Source organism: Ochlerotatus camptorhynchus, unplaced genomic scaffold (assembly GCF_037179485.1).
Source record: "Ochlerotatus camptorhynchus isolate MF236.1 unplaced genomic scaffold, CSIRO-AGI_Acam_v1.1 ptg000122l, whole genome shotgun sequence".
NCBI lineage: Eukaryota > Metazoa > Arthropoda > Insecta > Diptera > Culicidae > Ochlerotatus > Ochlerotatus camptorhynchus.
Window position 1 is genome coordinate 2,112,244 of NW_027040612.1, and position 21,266 is coordinate 2,133,509.

Genomic DNA, 21,266 nt, shown 5'->3' on the forward strand with positions numbered 1-21,266 from the left:
TTCTCAGCTCGTCGTGGAACGAAGATCACCCGATTGTAACCATCATCACCAGCAGCATCAACCCCTCAGAAGCTTGATCCCAACGTCGCCGACCGGCCCCCTCACACTACACACCCACATCACACCCACATCACACACCGTAAGTAGGGTCGGGTGGGGCTAGAGTGACATATGGGGCAAGAGTGCCACCCCCTATAGTTTTGAAAATAAACATGTTTTCAATGCTAATTCACCCATGACACTATGAATGGTGTTCCTTTGCAGCATTATAGAAAGTTCTGTCCAAAATGAAGTATTACAAAAATTGCAAAACAATATTTTGTGCTGATGTGTCAAAAATAGAAATTACTTATAATAATTAGACATCATAAAATAAGGATTTTGGAATTTCCCAATATTGTTTTTTACAATTCTTGCATTGAGGAATCACTAATAATGAAATATTGAAACACCAATAAGAAAGAATTTATAAATATTCCCTATAATTGGCCAAAACTAATTTTCTTAAAAACTCACACGGGGCAAGAGTGCCACCCCTATATTTATGAATAAAATTATACAAAAAAGTAAAAAAAATTGCTATTGCCCATTTAAGTCTTCGGTAAGCTTGTTTTCACCAAATTTGACAAAACCAGCTACATAAAATATCAACAACAATAGTGTTCATTTGATTTCATTGGTAAACATCGTTCATTTGTTATGCACACTAATCCAGGCCTCTACCGGTCGGTAAATTTTGAATTACAGAACTGTTCGATAAAAGTTTTAAAATCTTTTAAAAATCCAATAATTAGTAAATGTTTTCCGAACTTGTACAGACTTTGTTTAGCTAACCCCATTTAGCTATAAAAAATTAAATTTGTCAAATTTATTGATTTAACACGTTTAACGGTCATTGGAAAATTTTACCGACTTAATCTGGTGTTCAAAAACCCGGTAAAACTATACTGTCTTCGGAAAATGACCAGTTATTGCCACTTTTATTCATGTTCTATGGCTTTTTTCCTTAAAAAATGACAATTTTCTAATACAAATATCTCGATACCTCTGCCATTTTTTCAGCATATATAGAACCAAATTTCTTCTTTCCATTACTTTCAATAGATTTGCAATTGGCTTGCGCGTTTTAAAGTTATATTAGTTTGAAAAATACTTGTTTCAAACCTTCAAATGACGTCATAATTAGGTGATCAAAATGTGTGTTCAGAAGACTAGTTTTCTCTAAATACAAAGCAAAAAAGGTTATGGTAAAAAAAACTTTTTTTTCATGAATCACCCTAACCTTCTAGTTGTTTCAGTTCGTAGACTGCGTAGATGATGAGATAAAAATTTGACGTCTCGGACAAAGTTGCTTGGTTTTGCATCCCCTACAACTTTGAACAAGTAAAAAAAGTTCCCAAAAATTTCCCTGAAGAGTTAGATTTATGAAGTCACCCTAAAACTGAATCACCCTAATGACTGATCCAATGAAAAGATGCGCTTTTTTATTACCAACAATTCTTTCGAAGACATCAAAACGCTGCAACCAGTAGATTTTGCGGAAAACCCAATTTCCATGTATTTTTCCGCTCTGGACCACTCCCAACTAACAATTTTCACAATGTAAACGCTTTACCCAACTAACAATTTTCACAATGTAAGCGCTTTACTCATTTCATTTATACAGTCTCAAGCTGTATTCAAACGTTATACGATATGAGGAAACCTTTACTCAACCTCTATACAAGCAAATCTGGCGAATTTAGTCAGCTACTTATGGCTGTTGGAACAGTCGGGAGAAACTCTTATTGCATATCCATTAACGCTTCTATACAGCTGTTATCCTGCTGTTTAGTTGTGTGTGAACTTGAAAGGCGCTTATTCAACCTTTTACCGGTTGTGCAATAATCACTACACAGCTTTCTCTTGAAGCCGGGTTAAATACTGTTTACGCTTTTTTATGAAGGAATTATTGAGTTTATTTTGCTGTGAATCAAATTTATCGAAATTACTTACAAATCATCACCAAATTATTTACCCTGCACCGGAACCTGGAATCGAACTCGAGACGACCTCATTGGCAAACCTTGACACTACCAACTGTGCTACGCCAACACTTTGAACTTATGTAAACAAATCAACATTCCCTTCTACAACAACATCGCTGAGTAGAGGCTTCATAATAGTACACATGAATCAATTTTCTCGACTAGTTATAAAAGAGCAGAGTAAAAGCTGTAAAACTGCACACGTCTAAAAATAAACCTAGTTGACTGTGAAAATGCTTCCGAAGTTGCTCTAATACAGTTTATAAGCTGAGTACAGGTTGTTTAGTTGTTGAAAAAGCACTTTTGATGTTTATGTTATTCAGCAAGAGTTGTTGGTTGTGTAGAAGCCATCAAATGAGTAATATATTCACTTTGTTAGCTTTGTTTTGCAGCTACAAGTAGAAAGTTGATTAGTGTGTGTATAGAAGTGACATTAGCGTTTGTTGGCTGATGTTATTCAGTGCGACTGACAAATTGAATAATGGTTGTGAGAAAGTTGAGTAAACGCTCTCTAAAACTATTTTGCTAGCTTTTGCTTGTAGCTGTATCTGCAGCTTTTTTTCAGCTACTTTACAGCACAACGCTGGAAAAGTTGGCTTACAAAGCTGAACATGTTAGTTGGGCTGTGCATTGAAGATAAGCAAAATAATAAATGTAGTAGGAATATTGATTGGGTGATGTTCATTAACTACGAATACCATTATTTATAGGTTTTTGAACCACTTAGACAATCGTCCATGTAGGGTAGAGCACTACTTCGTCGTAATCGCCCATTTCCGTTCTATAGATCAGAAAAGATCAATAATATCAATGATTTCACCATGCACAAATCAATAATAGGTTTGTGCCGATGCGTTATTTAATTAGCTACAACGTAAACCCTGTTAGAGCACATTATATGAATATATACGCTCATTGTTCTCAAAACAAAACAAGCGCTCCTAGCGAATCCCCCTTTTCTACGTTTATCCGTAGGACGAAGAAAATCTAATGGCGTTTCAATGCGTTAGGACGGAAGTGACACTCGTAGAACGAATTTAGAATCAAGAAGCAGTGTTAAATTTTAAACAATATCTCAACAATTTGTGAATCTTTATCAAATCCAACGGTACATATGGAAAGGTGAATAAATTTAGAAATCATATTTGACAAAAATATTCCATTTTCGAACTCGTTCAGAAAAGAGAGATAAAGCGCGGATTGTGCTTAGTAGGACGGAAATTAGATCAAAAACCCTATATATTTTTTTGAAAATTTGTGTGCACTGTAGACACTCCAAACCCAAACATTGACAGCTATTATATACGTCGTCCATTCCGGCTAATAACCCAGAAAAACAAGGTTGACCATCGCTCTGTCCCAAATACATGCGTCAATCACTGGGCCATAGAGGTTCATTTCCTTCCCATGGCACATCCACAAATCCGGCTACCAAGTGGAATCGCGTCCATAAACAGCTGCAATAAATCCTTCGTCTATCAGCTCATCATTCGGAAGCGAACCACATGGGTCTGACAGTTTAACGACAATCACACCGACGACGACAACGACGACAACGATGCGACGCAAACAGGGCACCAATATCGGCGCAGAATGATTGTGTGACGAAAACCAAACCACGTTTTTCCACTCTATTAGCACCATCATGGTATCCCACGGCAGTAGTAGAACAACAACAACAACAACGACCTCTGCCTCTCTGCTCGCTGGGGTGACAATCGATTTGACCTCAAAATTTGAAATGCGTTGGCACGCTTGAAGACCTGCAAAGCCACACATTTATGGTTATTGAGGAAACGATTTCCCCTCCCGGAACATCCCAGAACCAAAAGGAACGTCAAGCTAATAAAAGAATGGCCGCGCACTGTAATTATTCGCCTAATGATGGCTTTCTCTTGTACGTAGCTACTGTTTTCATCGGTATGTACATCCCGCGGCAATTGGCAGTGAAATTCATTGAAATTCTTCATACGGTGTGACAGAGTCGTCTGTCCCGGACTCAGCGTGATAGGAAAAGCAAGAAAAACCCATCTTGGCTTGCGTTTTGGCGAGGGAGAGAAAATGTGCGACGTGTTTGTTACATTTCGGCATCTTGCTTCTTGGCGGGGATCGTGTTACGTCGCACTGAGCGACACTCATCGACGAAAGATTGATATAAATTCTATTGAGAAAGCTTACTTGTGATTCTGTTCTGCGTCCTTCAGGCTGATGCGATGCTTATTTAAATATTTCACGTTAATTTATACTACCCGATGCACAACGGCCAAACGATGTGGAAGTAGCGGTTATTCAGATAGACGGTAAACGGTTGTGTGAATGATTCATGTCATCAATCAGAATCAGTGAAAGGTGAAGTAGGAGACATTTATTAAGACGAATGCAATCGGACTAGGCGTGTGACTAGTCGATCGGCTTTGGCTTTTGAAGTTGTGTGGAAAACTGCGCCGAAGCATGGGCACTAGGGTTGGTCAACGTTACAATCTCCTGTTCCCCATTGCTCTTTCGATCTGCATTGAGGTCCCCAACAACTGTGTCTATTTGATCGAATTTAGTTATGATCTGGATTTGCGGGAGAACTTTAAGGTTAGTATGGATCGCTCGTCAAATAGTAAAAAATGCTCAAATTTGATCTAGCCTGAGACTTAAAAGAATGACAATTAATCATATTGTCCGGCCATTTTCCACAGAGATGGTGCTGTTCCGCTGGTAGGAAGTGATAAAAACCCCTATATATAATGTGAGAGAAGTGGGAATAATTAGCTTTCGGTGCATATTCAGGTCAAAAAAAGTGAACGACAACCTGAAGAAATTAGTCAGGGACTTTGTCGTTCGGTTTTTTTCCGGTTAATTATTGTTAAAAAAGCTACAATTAAACAAACATGATTTTTCCCCATATAGTTTACCTGCTTTATTACCAGTCCCCAGAGAGCCAAAAATTCAAATTTTAAGGACAAAAATTCTCTCTCACGACCTCAATCTCTCAACATGCCATATATTTTGATGACACTCAATTTGTGATTTCCCTCTCAGAGACTACAAAATAGAATACCTGACACTGCAGAACACGTCTAGTACCTCTATATATGCATTTAGATTATCATTCGAAGTCCCTCCTTTCTTACATATTCTGCACACAAAATAGCTCAGCCCAAGGTGACTACAATATGTGTTCTAATGTGTCAAATTCATGATTCAGCCATGTTGGATTTTTGTATGGGACTGCGACCGAGTTTGTTTACAATTTGCTCTAAAACCGCACTTTTCCCCCCGCGACCTCCTCGCCTATATAGTGACAAAGCTGTATCACCATGTATATACCCACCATGGATCAGCCCTCACAAAATTTCCCGCCGATTTTTATGAATGGGGCGGGGCACTGCAGTGTCCTCTGTGAACAATTAACAGAAAACAGATTGTACGTAGTTTCCGATAGATGTCACCGCAAACAACAGCAGTGACATCTGATGGCACATGAATGCAGAAGCTTGACAAAATGACAAATATTTTTAATAATCGTTCGTCAACTCTCGGACTCGATCACTGGCTTGCGAGATCACATTGCTGCTCAGGTGGACATCGCGGTTAAAAGCGGGATGGCAGATATTAGAATAAATGTAAATGGTCTTGAAAATTTGATTTGTGAGAAATTGGATAATATGAAAAGTTCATTTTTTAAAATTGATGCGGAAAACCAATTAGCTGTAAAGAATGATCCGTGCAGTTCATCTAGGACGATTCAGTCGGAATCGGACAAAAATACCAGACGCAAAAAACGTAAATTAGTAATTAGTAATAGTGATCATGATGATGATGTTGTTTTTCAAGAAAATGCGAGTTTTGCGGATGTTGTAAAAAGACATAGTCGTATTAGTCAAAGTAAAACTAATAGTAACAGTAATAGTAAAAGTAACAAACCAGAAAATCGTAAGACTCGTCCAGTCATTGTGATTAAACCGAAAGAGTCCAAACAACCTTGCGAAGATACTCGTAAGTTTTTAAAAACTCAGTTGGATCCAAAAACACACAAAATCAGTAATTTTAGGAATGGTAAAGATGGCTCCATTATTGTTGAGTGTGCAACAGGAGCAAACGTAAGTGATGTGAAAAATGGTATTGAAAGCAATCTGGGTGAAAAATATAGTGCTGTTGTTCCCACTTCGGTGCCAAGATTGAAAATAGTGGGCATGAGCGATCAGTTTTCCTCCGATGTCTTTATTGACTACTTAAAAAGTCAAAATGAAGACATCGCTATTAATGATGTAAAAGTAGTGAACATGTTTGAAAATCCACGCTTCACTTATAACAAGTATAGTGTTGTAATTGAAGTCGATGTCGATACTTATAAATGTTTGTTATGTGCGAAAAAAGTAAATGTAGGGTTTGATCGGTGCTCGATAGTTCCCGCGATTAATGTGTTGAGATGCTTCAAATGTGGAGAATTTGGGCACAAGAGCATGGATTGCAAAAATTGTGATAGATGCTCTAGGTGCAGTCAACAACACAAAACGTCGGAGTGTACGTCAACTGTATTGAAATGTATTAATTGTTTGAAAACGAATAAAGAACGAAAAATGAACTTGGACGTCAACCATGCCGCATTTAGCTCGGAATGTTTGCTCTATAAAAGACTTTTTGATCAGAAGAAAAGCAGCTTGCGTTTCAATAAATAGCAGCCAAGTTCCAGGAATGTGAATCAATTCGATTTTTTATATTTGAATATTGCGGGGTTGTCATAAAAACTACGTAGCATTACGTCAGATTGTTGAGGAAAAACGTCCTCTTTTAGTTTTATTATCTGAAACTCATATTGTAGAAACTGAAGCTTTTGATCAGTATAGTATTCCGGGATATATTGTTGCTGCTTGTTTATCACATTCTAGACACACTGGCGGTGTTGCTATTTATGTCAAAGAATCAGTTCAATTCAACCTTCGTACCAACGAAGTTATTGATGGCAACTGGTTCTTGGGCATTACAGTTGTACGTGGCATGAAGATGGGTAATTATGGTGTTTTGTATCATTCTCCCAGTTCTAGTGACCAGCGTTTTGTTGAAGTTTTAGAGAACTGGCTCGAGACATTCCTTGATTCTAGTAAATTAAATATATTGGCTGGTGATTTTAATATTAATTGGCGTGATAACCATAATTCGAATCATTTGAAGCGTTTAGCTGAGTTTTTTAATTTAAAGCAAACGGTAAATGAATATACGCGTATTTCCAGGCACAGTAGAACTTTAATTGACCACGTTTATTCCAATTTTGATTCCATTTGTTCAGTTACGGATACTGATTTGAAAATAACCGATCATGAGACTTTAGTGATTAATGTCTTAGACCATGTTAACGATAACGATAATTTTGTAAAATTGAAGTGCTGGAGGAAATATTCGAAGCAAGCTGTTTCAAATCTTGTTGAGAGAAGCCTGGATTTTCCATTCGCGGCCGGTAACTTAGATGAATCTACAGCTGTTCTTAATAACGCTTTGAAAACGTGTACCAATCAACTAGTTGAGCAAAAGTTTGTTTCTTTGAAAAACTCGAACAGCTGGTACAATTTGGATCTTTTGCGTCTTAAACGGAAAAGGGACAAATGGTACAAAAAGTTTGGAGATCTAATAATGACAATCATTGGACTAGGTACACAATCGCGGGTAATAAGTATTCACAATCGATAAAGAAAACTCGTTGTGAATATGTTCAAAGGAAGATTGATCAGCATCAAAACAACAGCAAAGAGTTATGGAAAATTTTGAAATCTTTATTAAAACCTAGCAATTGCAAACCGCGGTCCTTAACTTTTAATGGCACATTAGAACAGTCAGAACAAGTAATTGCATCTAAGTTTAATGATTATTTCGTAGACAGTGTTTCATTGATTAATCAATCTATTGAATTGGTCGATGAACCTGACGAAATAAAACAGCCAGTTAATAGTAGTTGCAGATTTGAAGTTTTTCACCCAATTACATTAGATGAACTTAGAGTTATTTGTTTTTCATTAGGAAAATCGGCTGGAGTAGATAATGTTAATGCTAGAGTTATTCAAGATTGCTTTCATGTCATTGGCCACATCTTTCTGGACCTTATTAATGAATCATTGCAGAATGGACATGTGCCACAAATTTGGAAGGAATCCTTAGTGATTCCTATTCAAAAAGTTGCTGGAACGATTAAAGCCGAAGAGTTTCGTCCCATCAACATGTTGCACACATTAGAGAAAATCTTAGAACTTGTTGTTAAAGGCCAGCTGTTGGAGTATTTGAATAGCAACTCTTTGTTGATACACGGCGAATGAGAACGACCCAAATTTGAGTTTAGTTCACTCATAATCGCCAAAAGTGCAGGAACTCAGCGATGAGTAAAATTTGTCTCATGGTTTCCTGTGGAAAACCTAAAAAATCTGCCGGAAAATGAGGAAATTGACGAAAATTTTATTCAGTCTCGGAGTAGTACCAATAGACTGAGTGAATCCAATCTTTACTTTTCTCAAATTCATGAATTTTTCCCTGGAAAATCCAGGAAAAACCTGGAAAACATGAGGCAAATTAACTCATCGCTGAGTTCCTGCACTTTTGGCGATTATGAGTGAACTAAACTCAAATTTGAGTCGTTCTCATTCGCCGTGTACCAGAACAATCGGGATATCGGGAAGGTCATTCTTGTGAAACTGCATTGAATTTGGTGTTAGCAAAGTGGAAAGACAACTTGGAGCGTAAAGATACGATTGTTGCTGTTTTTTGGATCTGAAACGCGCTTTTGAAACAATTTCTAGGCCCTTACTGTTAAGTACAATCAAGCGCTTTGGAATTACGAGTACTGCATATAAATGGTTTGAAAGCTATTTGTCTGACAGAACTCAACGGACTGTTTTTAATGATTCTGTTTCCAGTCCCGTGGGGAACAACCTTGGAGTGCCCCAGGGAAGTGTATTAGGGCCCCTTTTATTTATTATGTATTTTAATGACTTGCGACGTGTTTTACGGTTTTGCGACATTAACCTTTTTGCAGATGATACTGTGTTATTCATTGCAGCTAAGGATTTAGAAGTTGCCGTCTCACACTTGAATGAAGATTTGCAGTATCTAAGTAGATGGTTGAAAAGTAAGCAGTTAAAATTGAATACAAGTAAAACTAAATTTATGGTAATTTCGCGGAATCGATTAAATGAGAACGTCTCTGTTGTAATTGATGATGAGACTATTGATCGCGTTCAGGAGATTAAATATCTTGGCGTGATTATTGATGACAAACTTAAGTTCAACTCTCACATTGACAATGTCATCAAGAAAATTGCCAAGAAGTATGGAATTCTATGTCGATTGAAAAACGATTTAACTATTGCCAGTAAAATACAGCTATACAAATCAATCATCTCTCCTCATCTAGACTTTTGCCCATCCATTTTATTTCTGTCTAATGCAACACAAATATCGAGATTACAGCGCTTGCAGAATAAAATAATGCGTTTGATTTTGAGATGTAATAGATTCACTTCCTCAACTTTGATGCTAGACGCCTTACAATGGTTGTCGGTGAAGCAAAGAATTGTATGTTTGACTATGGTGTTCATTTTTAAAGTAGTTAACGGTTTGCTGCCTCGATATTTGTGTGATCGAATTGAAAGAGGAAGTGACTTTCATAGATATAATACTAGAAACGCGGATGAAATAAGAACACCACATTTCTTGACTTGTGCTTCACAGAATTCATTATTTTTTAAAGGAATAAATGTTTTCAATTCGATGCCTGGACACATTAAACGTTCAACAACATTAGCAGAATTTAAGAGACATTGCATTTCACACGTTAAAACTGTCTTTTGAACGGTTATCCAGTGATTTTTTTTTATGAATTGACAAATTATGTATCTTGACGAAGTTATTTTTAACGGATTACTTTGTATGGATAGCTGTTATAACGACTTTTTAATAATTTTTGTAGCACTGAAAAAACTATTTCTGTTCGTCACGATGGTGATGATGGATTTTTAATATTTGATTTAATAGTAGATTAATTTAAAAAAAAGTAGTCTACAAATGTTTGAGCCTCGCGCGCGTATTAGGGATATAGAGGACTGAATTTAACATTTGATAAAAACAAATGCAATTTTGAAGCTTATTTGGAAGATACCTTGAGTTAGTAATAAGTTTTCTGGCAAATGTTGGGGGTTCGTGAGCATTCCTGACATTGCTAAAAATTATGATAGCATCAGATTGCGGGGTTGCTAGTATAATAGGATGATTTGTTGATTGTTCATTAACTCTTGATTGCTTGTAGTACATATGAATATTTTAGGTGGACAAAAAGGCGAACTAAGAGGGGGACGCCTGAGCTTTTCCACATTTATATCGCTGTGAAGCAACTGTAAACTCTAGAGGGAATTTATATCTGTAACTGAAACCAGTTCGATTTTGTTTGCCAACCTGGTTAAAATGTCATATTTAATTATCTTAAAGATAAATCGTCGAGCTCAAACCTTTGTAGGGGTAAGAGGTGGGACCATCATCATCATCATCAGTTTATGTTTTCCCATGTGGACAATGATTATTTGAACTAATTAAGTAACATATAAAAATGAGCTTTTTTTGTGGCGCAAGGTTTCTAATTCCAAAATGCCGAACAATGAGCTTTTTCAAATAAAAAATATGCTGCTACAGTGCTTTCCCGATTTTGTCAGCTTCCGATTTAGTCTACCCCCGAATTTGTCAGTTTTTTTCCCGATTTTGTCAGCCTAAAGATTTTGCTGAACTTTTTGATTCTTAAGCATGAATTCTCAAGCATTTCGCTCCAAATGACACTTAATTGTTTTGTCGCAACAATAACAGAGGTAACTCAAATAAACCTCCATTATTGCGACACTGCACAGCTGTATCGAGTCCCTTCCGATAAAGTTAACTAGGTGGTGGATAGAGCTGGGATGGCTGCAATACAAGTTATGGGCAGATACCCCATTCAAGAAGGAGGTTTCGTGATCGCCAAAATTAACGGAATATTCATATGCAGTTGCTACGCACCCGATGGACGAAGGAGCTGGTTGGACTTACCGATGAGCTGATCGGACGAAGACCGGTAATCATCGGAAGAGACTTCAATGCTTAGGCAGGGGAGTGGGGAAACAGATGTACCAACGCAAGAGGGCACATTATGCTGGAAGCTCTGGCGAAGCTGGAAATTAGGCTGTTCAATAAAGGCACCACCAGCACTTTTCGTAGAGATGGCCGGGAATCCATTATCGACGTCGCTTTATGCGGACTGCAGTCCGTCGCTGGTGGAAAATGTGTATTGGAGAGTGTGTGAAGGATATAACCATAAGGCATTCCGATATGGCATTGGCCAACGGAATCCTGTGGCAGTACAGAGGACGAGAACATGCGACCTGAAGTGGAAGACGAGTGGACAGAATCGTTAGGGAGAGCATGTGACACGACCATGCCGAGGAAACTGGAGCTAAATAACAGACGGCCTCCATCTTACTGCTGCAACCAGAGCTGGTAAATATCACGGCCGTCATGTGACGATGATAAAACAGCTCCTCTCACTATCACGAGACGAAACTACCTATCATTAGGTTTCTTGTCATTTTTCAATGATCAAGCACTCATGAGAATAATTCTTATGCGGTTTTGAAATCTACATTTCTAACTGATTTCGATGAATTAAGCAAATTACCGTATGTATGTGGATATATTATTAAGATTTACCCGGTACAACTAACTTTTATAGTATTAAATGAGCTAGTAATTACGATGGTCATAACACTGTCACGTTCTGTCATGACGAAAAATTCGATGAAATTTTGAAGAAAATCTCTATCGTCGTTTTCTCATCCAATGATAATATCGCGTGAGATCTTTCATTGAAAATGACATTTCCAAGTCGTTTCTGCAACGAGGCAATTAGCACCCTCCGCGCTAGTTGTCTCAGAGCCAGAAGATGTGTTCAGAGAGCAAGAACAGAAGCGGACAGAAAGGAACGTAGAGGAATGTTCCGAGCACATAAACGGAAGATAAAGCAGAGCAAGTCAAACTGTCAACTGGAGCTGGGTAGAGACGCAGCTGCCAACGACGCACACCGTGTCGTGATGACGAAGATCAGATGTCAAGTCATGCCCGTTGAAATGTGCTTAGAGAACCTGAAAGTCGTCGAGGAAGGACTTTTCTCGAAGCACGATCCAACGACCTGGCCACCTGCATCGTACGGAGACCGAGGGGAAGATAACGACGAAGTCACCAACGAGCAACTGGTAGCAGTGCCTGCTGAATACACTCGGAAAACTCTTTGAGATGATCACCCTAAACAGGCTGACGAAATACACGGAGAGTATCGTCAGAGAGGTAGTTCGAATTTCAAAAAGGAAGAGCAAAAGTGTATGATATTCGGACAGTTGTCGAGCTAGCCGAGAAGGCGTCGAAATAGAAGTGGAGAGGAGATCGATATTACGCTGTGATAACGATCGACGTCAATAATGCGTTCAACAGCCCTAGCTGGGCGACCGACGCTACTTCCAGAACCGGGTTCTGATCTACGAGCCAAATATGGGACAGAGATCGATTAGGATCATGGTGGGAATTTCACAAGGCTCCATCCTTGGTCCAACGCTCTGGAACGTGATTTAAAAAGGCGGTCTAACGCTGAAGCTACCCAAACGAGTTGAGATCGTTGGTTTACGGTAACAGGCAAGACGCTGGAATAGATGGAAATGTTGGCGCCTCGGTCGACATGATTGGAAACCTAATGCATGGAGCGAAGGTGCAGATAGCCCACAACAAAAGCGAGGTGGTATTGATCAGTTGGGTATTGGGAAGCACGCAATAAACTAGAAGTGAGTGTTGAAATGCCTGGGAGTGATGGTCGACGACCGTTTGGCTTCAATAGCCACGTAGAATACGCCTACCAGAAGGCAGCGAAAGCCATCAACGTGGTAGCCAGAATCATACCGAACATCTCGGGACGGCTCCTGGCTAGGGCATTTACGTTGATACTGAGATATGGAGGTTCAGCCTTGGTTGCAGTGCTGAAAACCAAGCGTAATTTAAGGAAACTGAACCGTACGTACCGGCTCAACAAACCGTACGCAAACTTTTCGAGACATTTGGTGTACCCTTTGTTGTAAGAATAGTAAACATTTATCAGTAATCCCATTAATAGTGGAAAAATAATGGTTAAACTTGATTTCAAAATCATTTTGATAGTTTAAATATTGAAAAAGAAAATTTGCTAGCTACACCGCAAAAACAAAAACGACAATAGTTTAATCGATGCTCTGTTGGATTGGTGGTCTATATACAGTAAAATAAATTCAACTCCTACTTCCAATGAAAATTCAAATAATCGTGCAATAATTGAGGCCAACTAATCGATTAGCAGATAATCGAGGCATTCAATAATCGATTAAAAATTAATCGATTATTCTAACAGATAATCGATTAGCTCGATTAATCGAGTAGTAATCGGACATCACTATTTTCAACAAATCAAGTTGTACATAGGACCTGATCTTTTCACCAAGTTATGAATGGTTTGTTTACGAATAGATATCTAGCGTTCAGAATCATAAGGGCCTTACTGCGATGATCGATTCTCTAAATCGTTTTTCTCTTCGCATTACTACAGTTACGCGAACAAATTTTCCGAAATTTTTCCAGTACAGTGTACTAAAAGGATGGATATTAACTAGCAAAAGCAACATCAAAAGCACAGGAAAAAATTTAAACTGCCAAGTTATTAACAAAAAAAATCAATGAAGATAATCAATCATCGCGGTTAGGCCCTTATGATAATGAACGCTAGATATATTAACCACATTGTATCGATAATTATTTTTGTTTCGACTTATGCTACCATTGCAATCATTGACACACACGTGGTATGTACGAGAAAAACTGATTGGTCTTGCCATTATCAATGAAAACCATCTCGATATGGAACGACAAAGTCACCTCCTTCAAAACTTGGAGATCATGGGCCTCATTGGGAAAGTCGAAAAGAAGCGTTTTTCGTATGAACGCTTGTATGAAAACAGTCGTTTCAACTTGGTTCCACAATGTATCCCCAGTTAACATGGAGAAAGCGGGCTGCATTAGTCAGAGATATGATGAGCACCTCAATAGCTTACATGACAACAAAAAAATAATATGTTTTATAATTGTGGTATATATTGCAGCTTTCCTAGTGTTTTTGAATTTTCCTGGGTCATGAACCCAATATTCATGGAAGCAACATAGTAAATAATTAACGTGGAAGTTGTTAATGATCACGCTGAAAGAGGCATCATGATTATTGAAAATGGCAATGGCATAAGTAGCATAAGTCGGAACAAGGATAATTTCAAAAACCTAGTTGTAAATGTAAATCTTCATAAATAAAACCTTACCAACATGAACAAAAGAGTAATTGTTGATAAGTATTCGCAATATTCAACGTTGAAATCATACTAAATTTCAAATACAGTCAATTCTCCTCTCGCTTGAAGGATATCTAGGCTATTTCGACCCCATTTCCCAAGTATATTTACTACCGTAACTCAAAATCCTTTTGTAATTCGCTTGAATATCTGTTTACAGAGAGTTTACTGTTTCCCTTCGTTTTTATCATTTTCTCTCTCACTTTCTCTACCATACTCTTTTTCTCGCTTTCATTCGACCCCTTTCGATTTGAATGAATCTTTGGTGTCTCTGGAAGAAAATATTAAAAAACAAGTTCTATCCGGCCTAGAACCTTTTTGTTTTTTTTTAGTATTTTTCAGTGTAAATCACGTCAAAAAATTAACTCTCTCGTCAATGGCCGAGCTCAAAATTTGTATGGAAAACGATAGAACATTTTGAAACTAGCCTTAGGCGGAAGAGGAGCACCTAAGATTTTGTTTGGTGGATGTATCAGCGAAACTGATTTTTTTTTAAATAATTTTATCCCACCAGAGACACTGTGATTGGTTTCAACCCATTGTTGCATTTTTCATTTAAATATGATTATTTTTCTCAAAAGTAACTTTTCAAAACGGCGATTCTAAAATTGGATTTAATTTTTTTACAAAAACCATAACTTGAAAATGATGACATCTGAGAAGAAGTTTTTTTTCACTGTGATTATTTTTGAGTGGTACTAGCGCAAACTATTGTATCAAAAATAATCACACACGGCCGTTCAGTCTCACTTAGAGAGAGAGAAGGTTGAGTGACCTACGTTTTTAGAAATTTCTCTTTCATCTGTAATACGCGTGCGAGGCTCAAAACTTTGTAGACTAGTCACATTTTTTTTTCATTAACTACTAATATGAAATCAATTATCAAAAATCCATCATCATCACAATAGTTTTTGCAACGCTACAATAATTATTTAAAAGTCATAATGACAGCTTCTTTCTTCTTTCTTCTTCTTCGCTTTTCAAGCTTATTACATATCGCATATATTAGCTTATTGCGTGCTCTCAACTTAGTGTTCTAGATGCACTTCCACAGTTATTAATTGAGAGCTTTCGATGCCTGTACCATTTTTGCATTGGTATAATTGTGTGGCAAGTCCAATCATACTTCTATGCCCAGGGAAGTCGAGAAATTTTCCAACCCGAAAAATTCATAGACCGGACCGGGAATTGAACCCAGCCACCTCCAGCATGGTCTTGCTTTGTAGCTGCGCCTTTACCGACTGAGCTAAGGTAGGCCCCCATAATGACAGCTATCCATACAAAATAATCCGTTACAAATTTCGTCAAGATACATAATTTGTCAATTCATAAAAAAATCATAACTTTGGATAACTGTTCAAAACACAGTTTTAATGTGTGAAATGCAGTGGAAGTGTTACTAAACGTTTAATATGTCTAGGCATCGAATCGAATTATTCCATTAAAATATAATGAATTTTGTGAAGCACAAGTCAAGAAATGTGGTGTTCTTATTTCAACCGCGTTTCTAGAATTATATCTATGAAAGTCACTTCCTCTTTCAATTCGATTACACAAATATCGAGGCAGCAAACCGTTAACTACTTTAAAAAAGAACACCATAGTCAAATATACAATTCTTTGCTTCACCGACAACCATTTTAAGGCGTCTAGCATCAAAGTTGAGGAAGTGAATCTATTACATCCCAAAGTCAAACGCATTATTTTATTCTGCAAGCGCTTTTATCTCGATATTTGTGTTGCATCATTGGCCGAAAATAGGGCAAAAGTCTAGATGAGGAGAGATGATTGATTTGTATAGCTGTATTTTACTGGCAATAGCTAAATCGTTTTTCAGTTGACATAGAATTCCATACTTCTTGGCAACTTTCTTGATGAGTTGAACTTAAGTTTGTCATCAATAATCATGCCAAGATATTTAATCACCCGAACGTGATAAATGGCCTCATCATCAATTACAACAGAGACGTTATCATTTACTCGATTCCGCGAAATTACCATAAATTTAGTTTTACTTGGTTTCAATTTCAACTTCTTATACTTCAACCATTTACTTAGAGAACGCAAATCTTCATTCAAATGTGATCTAAATCCTTAGCTGCAATGAATAACACACACACACCAAATTTCTTAAATCTTGTTCGGTACTTTTTTGCTGAATTTGTTCGGTAAAATGTAATTTTTACCGAATGCTTTGTAAAACATATTATTTTACAAATTTTCCGCAATCTGAACTGCTGAATTTCCGTAATTTACATACATTTACCGAAAATTGTAAATAAAATTTGCGGATCGAAACTGTAAAAGGCTGCGATTTCGCAATTCTGTAAAAATTGTGACGAGTAGACTGTAAAAATAATCTTTTACAAAATCAAACAGCTATAAAGTACCGAATTCTGTAAAAGTTACTGAACAGATTTTCGTACTGTCAAACTCAATATTGGCTGCCATTTCGATGTTGAGTGTCCTTCGGTTCTACGTTGTGAAGCGTAAGTACTTTACTTTTCGCTAGATTCTGTGCAATTTATGCTGAAAATATAATTAGTTTTTCATTTCTGGGTCAATTTCTTTCAGACGCCATGGACATTATGCAACTCAATGTTCTCCTCTACCGCAGAAACTGCATTTTAGAACGGTTCGCTACTTAGTTGATAACCTCGTCCGGGTTCTTTACTGATTTTTTTATAATTTTCTGTACAAACGCAAGATGAAAATGCATCTTCCAAAAAATATATATGGTTATAAGGAATGAATCTTTTGGTTTGGTGAAAGAAAGAAACAGTTGATCAATCAATAAAAATTACAATGTTTATTATTTATTCTGAAAATAAAGTACAGTCGATTCGGTAAAAATTATACTGAACGCTATGGTAAACTTTACCGATCATTCAGTAAAATTTACAGTCCAGGTCAGTAAATTTTGACAGGCCACAAGCGAAGAAAATTTACAGGACGGATTGTAAATTAAAAAATTATCGAAATGATTACCGAATGTTCAGCTGTTCCATATTCGGTAAAAAATTACAGTATACTGTAAAAAAATCTTAATGTGCAGTATCATCTGCAAAATGATTTATGTCAAAAAATCGTAAAACACGTCGCATACCATTAATATACAATATAAATAAAAGGGGCCCTAATTCATTTCCCTTATTCACCACGGTTCACCCAGGTTATTCACCACGGGACTGGAAACATAATCATTAAAAACAGTCCGTTGAGTTCTGTCAGACAAATAGCTTTGAAACCTTTTACATGCAGCACTCGTAATTCCAAAGCGCTTGATTGATCGTAACAATGAGGGCCTAGAAATTGTTTCAAAAGCGCATTTCAGTTTCTAAAAACAGCAACAATCGTATCTTTACGTTCCAAGTTGTTTTTTTCCACTTTGCTAACATCAAATTCAATGCAGTTTCACAAGAATGACCTTCCGATATCCTGATTGTTCTGTTATCAACAAATATTGAAATACGCCAACAGCTGACCTTTAACAACAAGCTCTAAAATTTTCTCTAATGTGTGCAACATGTTGATGGAAGTTCCAGCAAGTTTTTGAATAGAAACCACTAAGGATTACTTCCAAATTTGTGGCACATGTCCAGTTTGCAATGATTCATTAATAAGGGCCAGCAAGATGTGTCCAATGACATGAAAGCAATCTTGAATAACTCTAGCATTAACATTATCTACTCCAGATGATTGTCCTGATGGAAAGCAAATAACTCTTAGTTTATCTAATGTAATTGGGTGAAAACCTTCTAATCTACAACTACTATTAACTGGCTGTTCATCGACCAATTCAACGGATTGGTTAATCAATGAAACACTATTAACAAAATAATCTTAGATGCAATTTCTTATTCTGATTGTTCTAATGTGCCATTTAAACTTATGGACCGCGGTTTGCAATTACTAGTTTTTTTTTATAAAGATTTCAAAATTTTCCATAACTCTTTGCTGTTGTTTCGATGCTGCAGTCTTCCTTTGAACACATGTACAACGAAATTTCTTTATCAATTGTGAATATTTATTACGTGTGGTACCTATTCCAATGAATAGGGGAAATGGATGTAATGTCGGCCTAGGTTAGGTTAGGTTATATTTATTAGCGAGACTTTCAGCCAGAGGCTGGTTCATCTCTTATATGTCGGCCTAAATGCCCCCAATTTGGGCCCATACATAAATTCAGCAATTGACAAAATTTTCAATAAGGGTTGATGCATATATTATGTCACGCTCTAAGGGGGGAGGGGGGGTCTAAGATTTTGTGACAAGCAATGCATTAGGTATAGGAAAAACGTCACGGTAGGGGGGGAGGGGTAATTTTTTGCTCGATTTAGCGTGACATAATTAATGCATGGGCCCTAATGACCAAGAATATCCAATAGTACCGTCCCAATGACGCGTTCATCTACATAAAATTGAAAAATAGAAGATTTTTAGCGATGGGGGCCTATCACTATTTGATCTACAAAACTTTTTGTACCATTTGTCCCTTTTCCGTTTAAGACGCAAAAGATCCAAATTGTACCAGATTTTCGAGTTTTTCAAACAAACAAGCTTTTGCTCAACTAGTTGATTGGTACTCGTTTTCAAATCGTTATTAAGAACAGCTGTTGATTCATCTAAGTTACCGGCCACGAATGGAAAATCCACGCTTCCCTCAACAAGATTGGAAACAGCCTGTTTCGAATATTTCCTCCAGCACTTCAATTTTACTAAGTCATCGTTATTATTTAAATTATCTAATACATTAATCACTAAGGTCTCATGATCGGTTATTTTCAAATCAGTATCCGTAACTTAACAAATAGAATCAAAATTGGAATAAACGTGGTCAATTAAAGTTCTACTGTGCCTGGAAATACGCGTGTATTCATCTATCGTTTGTTTTAAATTGAAAAAAAAAAAAAAATCAGTTAAACGCCTTCAAATGATTTAAATTATGGTTGTCATGCCAATTACTATTTAAATAACCAGCCAACATATTTAATTTACTAGAATCAAGGAATGTCTTGAGTCAGTTTTCTAAAACTTCAACAATTAAAGCGTGCGAAGATGTTATCTTATTCATTATTAAGGCGTGATCAGAGATGTTGTACCTCAGAACATCCCGGCGGCGCCGACTGGGATTGAACCCAGGCCTGCTGGGGTGAGAGGTAATCACGCTTACCACTACACCCCCGGCGCCGCTAATCTGTAAGCTTAACATGTTTTATATTACCAATTGTTGACACAGCCAAATCATCCGTAAAGTAACACATATAGTATGGACCTTACCTAAAATAACTATAAACAACAGCAGCAGTATCCGAACGGCATGAATGCGGCTTGTCGATGTCGCTAGACTGCAAAACGTGCACTTGTTTTTATACATAGTTTACATTTTCAACTATTTACCGAAACTACAAAATGAACGGACGTACCACGTTCTACGGCACACTAACTGATAAACAAACATTTGCACTATCCGGCAGCTGATTACCCTCAGGCGAACTTCATTTTATCATCCTTCGCATGTTTGCACAACTAATTCATTCTGCCTGCATCCCGACCGTTGACTGTCGGTTCAAATTCACAAACCCCGACCAGAGATCAGCTGCAACTTGTATGCGATTACGATTAGCTCCACGCTTTCACTAGCATAGAGGCATTAAATTGGCGGATTTAAACACGAAACATTAACCACACTCTAACGGTCCTCGACTTGACTTCGATGGTCTATCCTTTTCTATGATTCGCAACGGTTTTCTGCAATAATCGGTAACCGTGTATGAGCAAATTTTAATTTCATACAGTAAACACGCTGCAACTGGTGGTCTAAGATCACTTTTGCACACACTTTTGATTCTCCTGCTAGTTATGTGATCTGCTTCGTTGGATCCACTTGTTTTCGTGCACTGAAATTTGTCGCCAGTATAAAATTTCTGTTGCTTCTATCTTCGCTGCGCTCGCTATTAAAATGTAGCGTAATTAATTAATTAAAATATAATTAGACCTTCTGCAAAACAACGGATCGAGCGACCCTCGGAGTACGCATTACTAACAATGCAGTAGAAGATTATTTTGCAAATTTGGAGGGACACACTTCCACAGCAACCAAAATGAACAAAACCAAATTGTTTCCTCAGAATTCTTCGCTCAGATCATTTGAAACCCTTCGACGTTGCTTTTCGGCACCATCAATCACTTTTACACGATCATAAACATTTATTTAAGTCGCAGTGAACCATCACGACAGCATCCGTTTGCTTCACATGATTCACTTTTGTCAACGTGTTGCTGTCATCGTATAATCGTTGGGAAATTATTGCTTTTCAATCCTTAAAGGACGAATCACCTCGCGAGGTCGTTTTGGTGGTTGTAGCTGTGCGTACAGACGGAGATCACTTATTCGTTGGCTAGGATGAATACGTGAAGCGCGCGCGCAGGATTTTTTGTTTCGAAACGTATTGTGGTCTTCCACCAGAATGAGAATAAACGCAGCTGTGTGTTGTCGCGCCGAGCGTTTAGCTGCGATTAACTAAAATTAGCCAGGAGCAAGGCTAGCTCAACAGAATTGGCTCGAATACTGGCGGTTTTCGCTCTCTCGCGGCGTTCTGATGTTTGGTTGCCGGCGCGTTTAGTAAAGCTCGAATAGGGTTTTGAAAAATTATTTGTTTCACACTTTTCCTACAGTTATATCGTTGGTAGCCCACTAACATTTGCGTGGCTCCCCATTATTAGTTGTGTTATTGTGTATGTCTCTACACAATTTATCTCAATCTCAGCCCTTTTTTTTGAAGATTTAAACCCAAATCAATCAGACTTCTCCGTTTACACTCCCGATCATAAG

The 21,266-nt window shown here is 37.5% G+C and overlaps 2 protein-coding genes across 2 annotated transcripts in view; one reads left to right on the top strand and one right to left on the bottom strand.

Moving 5' to 3' along the window:
- The window catches only part of LOC135699880 (uncharacterized), a 361,603-nt gene extending 358,977 nt beyond the window's left edge, over window positions 1-2,626 (top strand). The window contains exon 2 of the mRNA XM_065220242.1: window positions 2,453-2,626. The gene's annotated coding sequence lies outside the window, so the exon portion shown is untranslated. The remainder of the gene's footprint in view (window positions 1-2,452) is intronic.
- Window positions 1-20,944, bottom strand: part of LOC135699879 (zwei Ig domain protein zig-8-like) — a 72,515-nt gene extending 51,571 nt beyond the window's left edge. The window contains exon 1 of the mRNA XM_065220241.1: window positions 19,712-20,944. Coding sequence (XP_065076313.1) covers window positions 19,712-19,808 — 97 coding nt within the window. The 5' untranslated portion in view covers window positions 19,809-20,944. The remainder of the gene's footprint in view (window positions 1-19,711) is intronic.
- Window positions 20,945-21,266: the final 322 nt, after the last annotated feature.